Source organism: Protopterus annectens, chromosome 2.part0 (genome assembly GCF_019279795.1).
Source record: "Protopterus annectens isolate FY-2018-M chromosome 2.part0, PAN1.0, whole genome shotgun sequence".
Classification (NCBI taxonomy): Eukaryota; Metazoa; Chordata; order Ceratodontiformes; family Protopteridae; genus Protopterus; species Protopterus annectens.
Window position 1 is genome coordinate 1,152,339,101 of NC_056728.1, and position 14,841 is coordinate 1,152,353,941.

General features: G+C 41.4%; 1 protein-coding gene across 9 annotated transcripts in view; it reads right to left on the reverse strand.

Annotated features, from left to right (window-relative positions):
* LIN54 (lin-54 DREAM MuvB core complex component) overlaps positions 1–14,841 on the reverse strand; it is a 1,508,411-nt gene that overhangs the window by 164,036 nt on the left and 1,329,534 nt on the right. For all 9 annotated transcript variants that reach the window (XM_044061349.1, XM_044061353.1, XM_044061352.1 and 6 more), the window contains one exon: positions 1,935–2,072. In XM_044061349.1, the coding sequence (XP_043917284.1) occupies positions 1,935–2,072 (138 nt within the window). The remainder of the gene's footprint in view (positions 1–1,934; positions 2,073–14,841) is intronic.

Sequence of the window (14,841 nt, forward strand, 5' to 3'; positions counted from 1 at the left end):
CCGCAAACTTGGTCAACTACAGTACTTCTGTCTTTGCCTGGACCTCTGAGAAACAGATGCCAAATGGTAGGGGTCCTGGGACAGATCCCTGGGGAACTCCACAAGTGACAGGTCTGCCATCAGAGGTGGAGGTGCCTACTTTGACTTTGAGGGTCTGGTCGGTGAGCCAGCTGACTACCTACCTGATGAGATAGGATAGGGATTTACGCCAAGTTGTGTTAGCTTTTCAATGATGCCCGAGTGGCAGATTGTGTCAAAGGCCTTGGCCAAGTCCAGGTAAGCTGTATGTACTCTCCTTCCCTCATCCAGGGCCTTGGAGACAGTCTCAAAGAAGTCAACCAGGCTCAACAGGCCAAGATCTGCCCTTGATGAATTTGAACTGGGTGGGGTCAAGTGCTTGGAGACTGCCTATGTCCTTGTTTAGGAGATCCATAATAATACGCTCCATGGCTTTAAAGATCAGACTTGTCAATAGGGTGATAGTTTCCAGGGTCAGTAGTGGCACCACCTTTATTCAAGGGGACGACAATGGCAGTTCTCCACTCTGCTGGAATGAAGCCAGTACTTAGGCTGTGGTTGAATAGGGTGCTCAATGGCGAAGCCAGTTCTTGCTGGAGATGGTGCAGAATACATTCGGGGATACTATCGGGTCCCATGGAAGCTGTGATCTTTGCCTTGGATAGGGCCTGTAACACTTGATCTATGGAGATGTGAGGTCCGGGACAAGTTTTGTGGATGTCGCAAGGGCCTTTGGGGGGACAGGGGGGTGAAGTTTGCACTGAACCTATCGGCTAGCAGGTTGGCTAAGTCAATAGGATCAGTGTATGTTACACTGTTAAGTACTAATTCAGAACAAACCTGGATTTGCCACGGAGGTTCCTGACGTAGCTGAAGGAGACTTTTTGGTTTCCCTTTGTTATGGAGGCTAGTTTAGACTCATAATTGGCCTTGGAAGTTTTCACTAGTGATCTGATATGCTTGTTGAGGCTAAGGAGGGAGTTTTTCCAATTTGGAGTTTGTTCCCCTCTACCCTTGGACAACAGTTTCTTCCTTTTGCTGTAAAGCCTGTTGACAGAGGATGTCTGCCAAACAGGTTTGTGTTTCCTTGAGGATCAGGTTTTATTTCTATTGGGTATGGCCGAGTCCATACAGTTGTACAGATGCTTGTATACTGCATTGGTGTACTGTTCAGCATATACAAGCATCTGTATCAGTTTAATGCACACCCTGACTTGATACTTATATTGATTCTTGCATTTTGATCAGTCTTGAATGAAAAAGGTTTTAACTGTTAAGTTTCTTGAATGCCACTCCTTCGCCCCCCCTATGGTCTAGTTCTTCATGAACTTCTCTTAATACACTTTTTGTGAAGGAAACTTCTGTCTTTTCCCTAGTGATTTTTGAAGACAAAAATAAGTTTAACAAAATAGTTGCCTAAATGTCATGCACTGCATTTTCTCTTTATATTTCTTTTCTTTTTTTTTATATATATATACCCAGAGCTACAAATTGCATTCAGTACAGTGCTAGAACACAACAAAACAGCAATAATGCATTATTCCACCAACTATGTTTCAGAACAATGATGTAAATCAACTCAAGACAGCCAATCACAAAATGATCCTTTCAACTGTAGTCTGATATTTTACAGGCAACTTCCTTGTAGAATTAAGCTTAAAAGAATGTGCAACTTAAAGGGAGAAAATAAAGGCTTAGGCAATCATTTGAAGATTACTACATTTTCTGGATACAGATGTTTCTTCAAACACATCACAAGTTATTCTAATAATTTTAATTTCATCTTTGCAGTACTGTAATTCTCCTCAGCAAAGTCCTGATTTTTCTACACAGGAAGGTGGGAGTGGTGCTATAATATAAGCACTCTACTACAATTAACAACATGCTTTAAGCAAACTATTTTTTTACAGACATACCTCATAGCATTCACAATAGTTCTTCAAGCACCCAGACCGTTTGCAGTTGCAGCCCTTGCTATGCCGTCGGTCTGATTCACCTTCTTTCCCTTTCCCTATTTTTGGTTTAAAAGCTTCTGGGTTTCTATCAAGACATGCCTGCAAATGAACAGAGAGAAGGTTAACAACATGAAACCATTTATAACAATGAAATCAGTTACTAAAGTGACTTCTTCACTTAAATTACTGATGCAGTACATAAAGCATGCAGAGCCAAAGCTGCTGAAAGAATAATGCATAGCTGTATGCAGTAACACAACAGCAGATGACTGAATGCCTCGCTATTAAAACTTCACGGTTTTAATATCTAGGTTACCAGCTCACCTCTGGAAGACCATTCTTTGTTTTTCCTTACAATAAAATAATACTATTCAGATAGTAGTCCGCTGTTGTGAATCAAAATGCAACACCTCAGACTCACAGCTAGGGCCAACCTCAGATCTTAGAGCCACATGAAAGTTCAGCTCAATAATAACATTTTCAAATGATGGCACAAAGAGTACATTAACCCCACGTATTCTCACCCTTGACCACTACAAAAACAAAAAAAGAGCACTGCAACAGGTCAGTCCACCACTCACAGGCTCCAAGTGGCAGAACAAGAACTTGACTCTAATCAGGAGATAGCACCATGCTCTTTTGGTATTGATAAAGATTCTCAAATAGATCCAAATCCAAATCACAAAGGTCAAAATGCATAATGTTTTAATTTTAGCCTTTGCATGTAATATCTCAAAACAAAACTAGTTACTTATCCTGTGCAACTGTCTAAACAAGGCTAAGAAAGGTTTCTTTCACTCTACACGCAAAACTTCCACACCTCAACTCATCATGAGGACTAGCAATATAAAACAGGAAAGGAAGAAAGAAGCAGAGAAAAAGTGAGGATGGCGAGGGCATATAAACTATGATTCAGTGATCTAATGTGATAGTGAGTACATTTCACAAACAAGTTATATAGTTTCATCAACCTTGTCTTCATAGTTATAATTATATTTGGGTAGTATACCAAACAATACATCCAATGGCCATATGGGGGTCGAAGCTAACCTCTTGGATAACTAATGTAAGAAAAAGTAAACTGCAACTACATACATTGCAAAAGCAGCTTTTCAAAGACTGGTCAGTATATAATAGTAAATTACATCATATTGGTCCATCTCCTATATTACCTGCTTTACAACAGAAAGAGATTTCATTAGCAGTAACGTGTAAAGACTCAAGTAGGTTTTGCACCAAAAGTCCACTGAACCTTGACTGGTATCTGAGACTCTTGTACAGCCAACCAGGTTTTGAAACCTTATCTTTACATGAAGGATTCACAGCTAAGAGTTTTCCCCCAGTTCAAGTTCCCTTTTCATAGGTGTATACTAGGCTAATGGCCCTGGAGACTTTACAAGCCTAGCCCATAGAAGTGCCCTGGCCTTCTGGTGTTTGAAGGGATTTAACAACACATAGTCAACTGTTACTAGAACAGGTTATTATAAATAAAAATACAACTGTTTAATAGCTAAGGGAAACATTACAATACAACTATATACATATATATATACATATATATATATATATATATATATAAATACACACACACACACACACTCTCTCCTTAAGGTCACACCTCAAAAATCTATTGTTATAGTAAGTATTTACCCACAGTTGTTATTTTCTTCAGGAAGGGTAATTGTAAGAATAAATCAAAGCATCCTGAGAGAATCCACAGTGAAGTCATAATTCAGATGGGATGTGGAAATGTTCCAAATACCTATTTAGGTCAACAATAATACACGAGGAGATAATTTCTGTTTGAGCAGCGGAATCAGGCAGGGGTGTCATCTTTTCCCTTTATTTCTACTATATTTAGAACCACTGGCAAAGAAAATAAGAGACTCAGAAATTCAAGGATATAATTGGTATGGTAGTCAAGAAAAGCTGGCTCTATCTAAAGATGATGTTTTATACCTGATAAAATCAGAAAAGGACATTACAGTGTTGTGAAACATTTTCAGGCAGTTTAAGATCTTCAGGGGATACAAAGTTAATGAAGCTAAAACAAAGGCAGTAGGAGTAAATTATGTACCCACACCCAAATTGGTTCAGCAATATCCATACTTATGGGGGACATCATATAATGAAGTAAGTAGGAGTAGGAATTAAAAAAATATTCTAGTGTGGCAGCTAAGGATATGTGGCAAGAGACTAAACAAAAGATCATACAAAAAGTGAGGAACTGGAAGCGCTGCTCTATGGATATAGATAGCAAGATACAAGCAGTTAAAATGTTTTTAGTCCCTTCAGTTTTATACACGGGTCAGGCATATTTCACTAACCAGAGAAGTTATGGATAGCAATTAATAAAGAGCTGAAAAATTTTATCTGGCAAGAGTCAAGTGGGATAAGCTGATTCTTCCAACTGAACAAGGCTGTTCGGGATAAACGATTTGAAGGAGTATTTCAGAGCTACGCAATTAAGGCTCCTATACATAGCACAAGCAGAAACCTATAATTCAAAGGGCGAGGGATGACGATGAGACCTCAGCCTCATTACCACTATCAACAGAACAAACTGGAGGGACAGGTTCATAACCCAGAGACTGCCCATGCTATGGAATAGACTTCCCATACATGTCAAGCGGAGCGCCTCACTAGCCCTCTTGAGAAATCTTGATGAGTGGATGGGAAATAGAAATTTCAACCCGGGATCACTCCAGTGGCTCTACTTGACAGAGGCACTGGGAACTAAGGTCGGGTGGCACGATGCTAGGGTAATCTTATGGGCTAGGCTTGTAAAGGCTCCGGGGCCATTAACGTAGTACACACCTATAAACCTATGAAATGGGGGGAAGCTCAAGAAACAGAGGGTGGGATTTTGGATGCAGACCCTTACAGCGAATAACAATAACCATGCAGAATATTATATTTACAAAGTAGCAGAAAGTATTTTAAGAATAAAGCCAACATGGGAATGGAGAAAGATTCTGCCAATAGGGATGACTGCAATTAGGGATACAGACAATAGGCAAGAGGGGTCTGGAATTTATTGGAGAAAACTGGTAAAAGAACCAAGGTATTGGGAGCAAATAATTAGAGGGGGAAAAGTAACAGAATGGGAAGAGGCCAATAATTTATTTGGACTGCAGGGTAGAGACAGTCTTCCCTATCAAGTTTAAATATCAGAGTATACACAAAGAGAAAAAAACGGGGATGCTAAAAGAAAAAAACAGCAGTGGTAGAGTTTTTAGTAGAATTTAGAACAGAAGTGACTGTTAAAAAAGGAATAATTAGTAGAACATACAAAATAATGCATAATAAGAATCAATCAGAGGAGGTCAGAAAAGATTGGGAAGAGAAATTGAATAAACAATTCACAAAGAAACAATAGGGGGATAATATGTATGTCTCCCAAACATACAAAAACGTCTAGAAGACTTAGGATCTTTGCTTGGAAGCATTTACATAGGTATTTTTATACCCCAAGTAGACTCCACAAAGAATTTTTCCTCAGGTAGACAGCAAATGTTGGAGGTGTGATGGGGGAACCTATTTTCTGGAAGTGTAATGAGTTGGCAGACTTTAAAGATTACCTGCAGGCTGCTATGTCAGAGACACTTGGCGAGCAAATTGGTGCAACTAAGGAAATTATTTTTTGAGCTATGATACAGAATCGAAATTCCCCAGACATAGTAAAGGCCTTGTTGAGTCTAATTATGGTGGCTGCCAAAAAAGAAATTACTAGAAAATTGAAATCAAAGTCTAAACCAACTTTACTAGAAGCAGTGAATATAGTAACAGAAATAAAACTGGAATTGGGATCTTTAGAAAAGGGTAGGGGCAAATTACATAGGAAATAAAATGGTAATTGTGGGAACAATACATGCAGAGGAGCAAGAAAGTTTAAAAGGCAGCATGATTTGAATGAGCTATGTAATGTTTGATTAACCATGACTGGACAGATTAAGTAATATATAATTTTTGCAACTACAATTATGTCAACATGGTTTGGGATGTATAATGTTTGCACTACAATTATGTCAATATGGTTTGTCTTCATTTATATAAATGTATGATTATTAAATTGCCGTGTATGACATAGGCAAAGATGTTTCTTGTTAAAAAACAAACAAAAAAAAACAAACAGTACTACATGAGGAGTTGTAGCTGGCTCATTTGGTGCTCCTCAACGTTCAAGGTAAGGAGTGAAAAAAAGACAGGTCTCTTTACAGATTTGGGTGGTGCCATCTCTGTAACGCCCTTATATCGTCATAAGCAGCCAAACCAAAGTCCATTCTCTGATCTGGCAGTCCTCCCTGGAGTGCCACATCATTGTTGTTATGTCAGCATATCGACGAAAGGAGCAAAACCAAAGTCGACTGTTGGTGTTCACGATCATGCCCCATAATGCATTGCTCCTATGCCTTCTGCCCCAGTTGCCTCACCCTAGCTAAGCTCCTAAATACATGGCCTACATTACTTAAGGTTAAGCAGCAGGAGGAGACAAGAAACTTAGCTAGTCTGTTTAAGTGTATTTTACATTCTACATACTCCCACACAGAGGCCTGAGTTTTCACCTGTTTTGCATCTATCCCATGCCTTCTTGAATTCCTCTCTGGATTCACTTTCTGCCATCCATTCTGATAGTCTATTCCATAAGTCCAAAATCCTCACTACCAAAAGATACAGTTCTTCCTATTCAGATGACCCATGTACAACTCTCTTATATGGCCTATGATCACTGGTACTGTTTTGAGGAGGTCTGCATGGCTGCATTCTCATAGCCACCCAGATGATGTCAACATGAGATTTTAAATTCTCCCTTGGATAGAGATCTGGTGTTTGGCCCCTCTGCTGCAGAGGTAATCAAAAAAGTGTGATAAAGGGGACAAGCTGATTCAGAGAATCTTTAAGACCACATGGGATGTGCCCTGAAGCTTTGGAATCTGGCTGGCTGTTATATCCTTGACAGGATACAACCAATACAGCTAAGTCTACTGCAGCAATAATCAATATGATAAACATCTTGTGGATACATATTGTGCCCCCACCCCAGTCTTTTCCTAGTCTCTAATGAGAAGAGATCTAGCACCTCTTTCTACTGATTGTATCCTTTCCTTTCTACCCAGGCACATTTCTGGTAGCATTCCTCAGAACTTCTTCCAGCAGTTGGATGCCCCTTTTCTTTTATGGCCTCCAGAAATATACAAAAGATGTGGTCTAGTCAGTGCCCTGTACAGTATATTAGCATTACCATTTTGTTTCTGGAGTCTATCCTCTGGAAGATGCACTCCTGGGCACTGTCGGCTGCTACCACTGCAATCGCTCTCTGTCTAATGTGCTCTTACTGCCCCCCCCTCCAACCACACAACAGATCCTCTTTCTGCTCTGTTATTAGTTATACTTCCCCAGCTGATCCATCAAGTCTGAGCTGAAGCTCGACTGCCACATTTGTGCCCACTTGGTAAGCTTTTCCAAATCTTTCCTTACGCTCTTTCCCCTGACCTTTACTGCTGCCCTCGCTCTAGATCATCAGCAGAGAGGATGATCCTGTTACCTGTTCCCGCAGATGTGTGAGACAAATACAGTGAAGAGAGTAGACCTACTGTAGACCCTTTCACAACACCACTGCTTCCTTCCCTTATTCCTATCATCAACTGTCTTACTGCAATCCCAAATATCCTTCCATTCAAACATGCAGCTGTACAGTTCTTCAGTCTTGGTCCACACTGAACCCCTCCAAGTTTTCCTGCTAGCCACCTGCGTGGGATAATTCAAAGGTCTTGATGAACACCACGTAGATCATGTCTACCGGTACTAGCCTGCCATGTCATAAAACTGGACCAGATTTGACAGCTCATGACTCCATGTTATTTGATGTGATGGAAAGTATCATACTCTAGGAACACAACCAAATTCTTCCTAATAATTTACTCAATGATCGTCCCTGTCATCGCTAACAAGTTTATACTTCCTCAGAATTTTTTGTGCAATACCCCTTGAACAAGGGTGCCACTACAGTCGCTGTTTTCCAGAACTCAGGCACTTCAAGTGATTTGCTTATGATCTCTGTAATAGGATCTTGCCAAAACACTGGCCAGATTTCGGAAGCTTGCGGAAGTTAGCATATCATAGCATTATTTGTCATTTTTCCTAAGGGCAGCTATGCTCTCCTCCATGTCCCCCTCAGTCTCTATCTTGCGCTGTTGCCTACCACTCTCCCAGTCTGCCCTACCTTCACCTCACATGGTACCCTAACTTGCTTTTTTGTGAAGACTGAAGTATTTATTTAGCTCTTCTACTTTTCCACAATCTTCTGTGATTTCCCTCCCATCTCCTTGTATGAAAAAGACTAGTGGTGTATGCATCATAACCTAAATATGTCAGTAATCACGGGAAAAAAATGACCTAGGAAAGCAATGTTTTAATATTTCAAAAAAGTCCTATAAAATAAAAGGCTAGAGAAGCATATTGTATATGAACTTTTATAATCAGATTATTGACATAATGTGGCATACATTTGTAATAGCTAAACGTTAAAGTGGTGATTCAGCCACATTTAGTCCACAAAGACCACTTCTGCAGCAGAATTCATCTTAAGCACCAGCAGTATTAAAGCAGTACAGGCCCTGATCAAAGGTCCACAGTAGAAGGGCTAGCATACCTCACAAGACTATACAGAAAAATAAATTTGCCACTCCTAGAATAAGAATTCAGCTTGTAATGCCTGAAGGTGTAAATGGATGTACCAGTGGCTACTTCACAGATACAGAGAGCTGAGAGATTCCCAATGAAAGTGGTTGCAGTGGCTTATGGTTGCAGCCATAATATAATTAGCTTTTGCATAGCTCTGCAGGGCTCTTCCATGATACTCACAACAAAAGGCAATACAATCAGACATATAAAAACTTTGGTTGGACTTTGACTTGTCTTGCTTTCCTGTTTAAAGGAAATGAACTGTGCTGCCTTCATGAAATCTTTACCTCTCAGCAGACGGTATCAAACATCCATCAAGTCTGAAATTCCACTCTGTTTTGAGGTTTAAAAACAGACATGGCCAACTATGCTTTAAAAGAATTGGGTATTAATAGCATTGGTTCTTTGCAGAAGGTCATGTTAGGATAGTACAGCAGAGTAAACGTACCTTAATTGCAGGTATTCAACTGTGGACACTCTTACAGTCATTACTAGAAGGATATCTACTGTTGGTTCAGTCTGACATCTTTGTCTGAGTTTCACTAGTGAGTACCCCTTCCTGATGGTTAGGCTAAGGTCACATGTTTGGTATATGACAACTTATTTTGCCATTATTATAAGGAAGTCTCCAAAAGCTGGCCCTTTCTATGTTGTGAACTTGATTCACTGTTCACATTAAGATCAGAGAATGCCCTTTATAACAGGAAAAAACAAATTCAGCCTTGCCCTAGATGATATATCCAGTTTGTATGTTTTTTAGAAAATGTGACCAGAGGACTGCTTTTAGCATACCATGGGCACTAGCCCCTCTGAGGAAGATGGGATTAGATGCAGCCCCCTTCTGGAATGAGCCCTGACTTCTTCCTGCAGGATCCTGCCATGAGTCTTGTAGCACAAACTATTAAATGTTCTAGCCACTTTGAAATAGCTGGTTTTGCCACTGCTCATCCAGATTTGTTTTCTGCAAAGGTGAGACACAACTGGTCTAACTTTCTAAAGACATTTGCTTTATCCAGGTAGTACCTCAAATGTTGATACATATCGCTGCAGTGCAGGATCCTAGATCTCCTGTACTGAGGAATAAAGAAAATTGGGAGTTGAACCATTTGGTTCAAGAATACCTCTGTAATAACAATTGTCAAAGGAAGGATGACTAGTGTGCATGGTCACTCATTATGGAACAGTAAAAATGGCTCTTCGCATATGGCAGACTGGAATTCTGAGACATGCCTCTATGCTTGCTATGTTTTCCAAGCAAGAAGTTTGAGAGATACTTACGTAGCTGATTCAAAAGGTCAAATTCAAGTCCAAAACCGAGGCAACTTTACTCTATGGGGACCTTAAGTGGAGAATACCCTTTAGGAACTGTTTGACTGAAAGCCAGGGGAGGATCTACAAGCAAGCAGGCAGGCAGAAATGTCTGAGATGTACTTTCACAGAGGTTAGCTAAATGGAAAGAAAACAGCTCAGACACCGAAGAACCACTGGTGCATCCACTTGGTTGGTGCTGATTCATCACTTGCCACCACAGGAAGAATCCAGCTCAGTTAACTAGGTATTAATTACAGGTACTGGGCCTGCACTCTTCCTTTGTGATTTTAAGCAAGTTTTCAGAGAAAAGGTGGGTAAAGGTAAGAGTCATATCTACCAAGCTAATATTCTGACAGAAGACAGTTTGTGGTTTACTAGGGATTCTCTGCACTGTGTCAGAAGGTTCACCTGTTGAGGCAGCAGCAGAGGTTTCTCTCTTTCAATCTGAAGAAAGTGGGAGAAACAGTGCTGCATGGGTCAGAATGCAATTAGAATTACTGTGGCTTCTACTTTAACTTTTGAACTACCCTCGAGTCTCCTTGCTCCTTTTTCTGTTTAAAACTTTCATTAAGTGTCTCACTGCTGTTCTACTGTGATAAACATTTCTGTGCTGTTTTTCTGCCTGAAATAGTGTACCTAGTAGCTTTTCAACCCTCCCTCTCCATTGTTGTCTTGCTCTTAAACTTGGTGGTTTTGCAGTTGCCTGCCCGAACTGTAAAGTTGATCTGGGACACTCCTCCCAGTCCAGTCTCGTTAGCTCTTTCTACCTAATACACAAAACATTTGGGAAGGCCAACCCTCCTTAGTTTGAACACTATATGTGTTTCCTCCTCCTACTCTAGGATCATAGGTGTTTACTAGGCTAACGTGCTGGAGGGACAGGTTCATAGCCCACAGACTGCTCATGCTACGGAACAGACTTCCCACACATGTCAAGCAGAGCACCTCACTGGCCCTCTTCAAGTGACTACTTGACAGAGGCACTGGGAACTAAGGTCGGGTGGCACGATGCCAGGGTAATCCTATGGGCTAGGCTTGTAAAGGCCCCAGGACCATTAGCCTAGTACACACCTATGAATGACCACAAGGGCCTTTTTAAGCCTAGCCATGCATCCCAACTCTCTGACAAGTTCCGATACCCTTGATAATTGTAAGCATAGGCCTGGGGAGATGAACCATTACAGGTTACTTGTTTACATCCGAAATAAAGGTGCCAAACCAGGGATGAATTTCTGGTTTCTCATCCAACTGTCCAGGTTGCACTTGAATTGAATTAGGGAGGAACACTGCTTCACATGGATGGGGAGCCGCTTTCATAAACTGGGTAGTCTCTGGGATACATATCTATCTCTCCAGTAGGTTCTATTTACATCACAGGCAAGGTTCAAGTCTTTAAAATGAGTAATTATGGTACTGTTCTGTGGATATACAGGAGGTCCATTAGAGTGGGGTCTGACAATACCCTGTACGCCAGGCATAGACCTCCCCTCAAAAGCCTGTAGGAGACAGAATACAGGGATAGGGCCTTGAGGCGGTCTGCAGAGGACATACTACTTATACCCTATATTCTTTTAGTGAGGAACCTCTGTGGATGTTCCAGTTGTTGGATATGCCTGGTTAGGTACATACCAAAGTGGGCATTGTACTCAATGATAGGTCTGAAGACTTCCGAATACAATGGAACAATGACTTCCTTGGACTTAGATGCCATACCTTTGTTTATAAGTTGCTCAAAATAGAATGATTTCCTCACCACTGTAGCCACATGATGACCAAAGGCTAGATTACTGTGTGTGTCCCCAAGTCCCTGACTACTGGGTCATCTCTAAGGGGTGTGTTGTCAATATGAGAGTTACCAGGGCTGGATGACTTCCCAAAGGATACTATTATGCATTTCTTGGCATTTAGTTTTAGTCCATGACTGTCACACCAGTTGTTTGTCTGTGTCAGCCCCTCCTGGAGAACATTCATGTCAGTGTGAGATTCAATGACAGCTCTTAATTTGCAATCATCTGCAAATTTGGTCAGCCACAGACCACTGTTATTGGCCTTGATTTCTGAGAAATAAATGCCAACAAGGAGCGGTCCAAGGACTGATCCCTGCGGGACTCCACTTTGTAGAGGTGGACTCCCCAATTCTAACTTCCTGAGTCCTGTCTATCAGCCAACTGGCTATCCACTGGGTGACATACGGGTTTGTACCTAACCTCTCGGGTTTGTCAACAATGCACGATTGGGGTGTTGTGTCAAATGCCTTGGCCAGGTCAAGGCAGGCAGTGTGAACGATTTTGCCCTCATCCATTGCTTTTGATGACCTTCTCACAGAAGTCCACCAGGTTGAGTAGGCATGATCTGCCCTTTACAAAATCAAACAGGAATGGTCCAGTGTCTGGAAGTTTACTATATCGCTATTGATCTCCTCCAAGATAATTCTTTCCATGGCTTTATATATAAGATTAGTGAGACTTATGAGTCTGTAGTTTCCAGGGTCTGTAGATGGCCCACCTTTGTGCAGAAGGATGACTGTTGCCTTTCTCCATTCATGAGGCACGAAACCTGTTTGGAGGCTACAGTTAAATAGTAATTCCAGAGGCCCTAACAGGTCATGTTTCATGCTATTTAGAAGGCATCCAGGGATATTGTCTGGGCCCACTGATGCAGTGTTCTTGGTCTTGGAGAGAGCATTAAGAACCTGTTCCCTAGTGATTGTAGGGGGAGTAGTTACATTTGATGATATTTCCTGAGGGAAGGTTGAGAGGGAGAGAGGAGTAAAGTTGAAGCTGAATTTATCAGCCAGGAGGTTTGCTGCATCTTCTGCCTCTGTATAGATGGCTCCATTTACAATAGCTGAAGAATGCTTTGTGGTTGTCCTTGGCCTGGGAGGCCAAACTTACCTCAAATTTGGCTTTGGTAGACTTCAGTTGTCCTCTGAGTTGTTTGTTTAGTTTAATGAGAGTGCTTTTATCCTTCTGGGTGCTGCACCACCTAATTTTGCCATGACTTTCTTCCTCCTGTTACACATCAGACTGATTTTGTGATTCCACCAGGATGGCTTGTTTTTTTAGTTAGTCCTGTACTTCTTCCTGGTGGGTACAGCTGCCTGTATAACAGCTATTAACATGCTTGTACAGGATTTTTGTGAACAGTTCTGCATAGGCAGAAGTGTTGTCAGAGTTTATAGGGGCCTGAAATTTTGCCAAGTTCTCACTTAATAGTAGGAGGTTAGCTTTAGAATAGTTCCTGAATATTCGGGTTTAGTTGGTGTCCAGGTTTTATCTGTACTTCAAAGGAGATCTCTTTGTGGTCTGACCTTACCAGGGAAGGCATTACAGTAGGGGGTGAGCAGCACTCTCCCATATTAGTGAGGACCAGATCCAGTATGGTTGCACCCCTGGTTGATGTACTGACTATCTAGTCCTGGAAGTATGTGTTTACAAAATCCAGGAATCTCTGTGCATGTAAGTTTGATGCCATATAGGATTCCCAGTTAACAGTGGGGTAATGAAAGTCACCCATGAATATGGTATTGGGTTGGATGGTTACTGTTTCTAATAAGTTTAAGTACATGGTATAGATTTCCTGGGTCATAGAGGGGGATCTATAGCTTGTAAGGAAGTGGTACTGGATTTTACTTATGGTGATTTGAACATGGAGCAGCTCAAGTGCATTGTCCTGTTTGACCCAGCCTTGAAGTATATTTATTTTTGATATAAAATAGAAACACCTCCACCTTTAGTCCCTGCCTGTGAAGTAGCTGGTCTTGGTCTATATTATATGAACGAAAGTTCATAATGTCGAATGCTCTAAAGAGCGAAAATGCTGAACCTCGAACTCCTTATTGTTTGGGCTGTGACCCCCCCCCCCCGCTAAATGTATATACCAACACTGAGATTGCACTGCAGTGAGGAAAGGGCAAATATTCCGACCTTAACTGTACTGCGGATCCCACAAAAAGCTCTTTGAGGTCTGGCATTTTCGCTCTTCAGAGCGTTCCACGTTATGAACTTTCATTCATATAATACAGACCCTCTGGTCTAAATGTGTGGAAGGCATTATAACCCTGCACTTTTGGTGTGCTGTCCGCGGCTTTAAACCACATCTCTGAGACCGCACAGACACCAGCATTCTCTAGGGTAAAGAGGGCTTCCCGGGAGTGGAGTTTTTTGTTTAAGCTCCTAGCACTGAGCAGTAATACTTTTAGATTTTCTTGGTTTTGATTTGTTATGTCAGAAGTATTGGGTTTTTCTGCTACTTGTTCTCCAAAGTGTTCAATTGCATCTTTTCTACTGCATTTACTACTGCTTGTTTTTAGTCTGCTTAAATTGTGTTATTCTAAGCCTCTTAGTTTTGGTTTAAGCACTTTGCTTTAGGCCTACCCTTTAGCTCTCCCTGGCTTCTCTCCCTCAGACTCTGACAAATATGGAAGAACAATTTCCTATGGTTTCTCCTGCCAGTCTGGTTGATATGGGCATCCTGAGACAGTGTAGCAACTGCCTCATGTACATGGACAACCATCTTACTACTACCACCTAGGGACACAATTTGTGAGCGATGCAATTACATTAAGAACCTAGAGTCTATGCTCTCTCCCTCACAAGCCAGTATATCTGGCACTGAGAAGGCTGTCAACACAATCACTACACCTCAAACACCATCCACAACTACACAACACACACCAACACATGTGGCGGTTCTCAACAAAAAACAAACCGAAACAAAGGAGACCTTGGAGGCAAAAAACACACGCAAACTCCACAACCCTCCACAACACATACCACGCATTGTCCACACACCTATGTCTGGCAACCGCCAAGGCCTAACCATAAATCCAACATATTAGTCATAGTAGACTCCATTGTAAGACACAGATGTG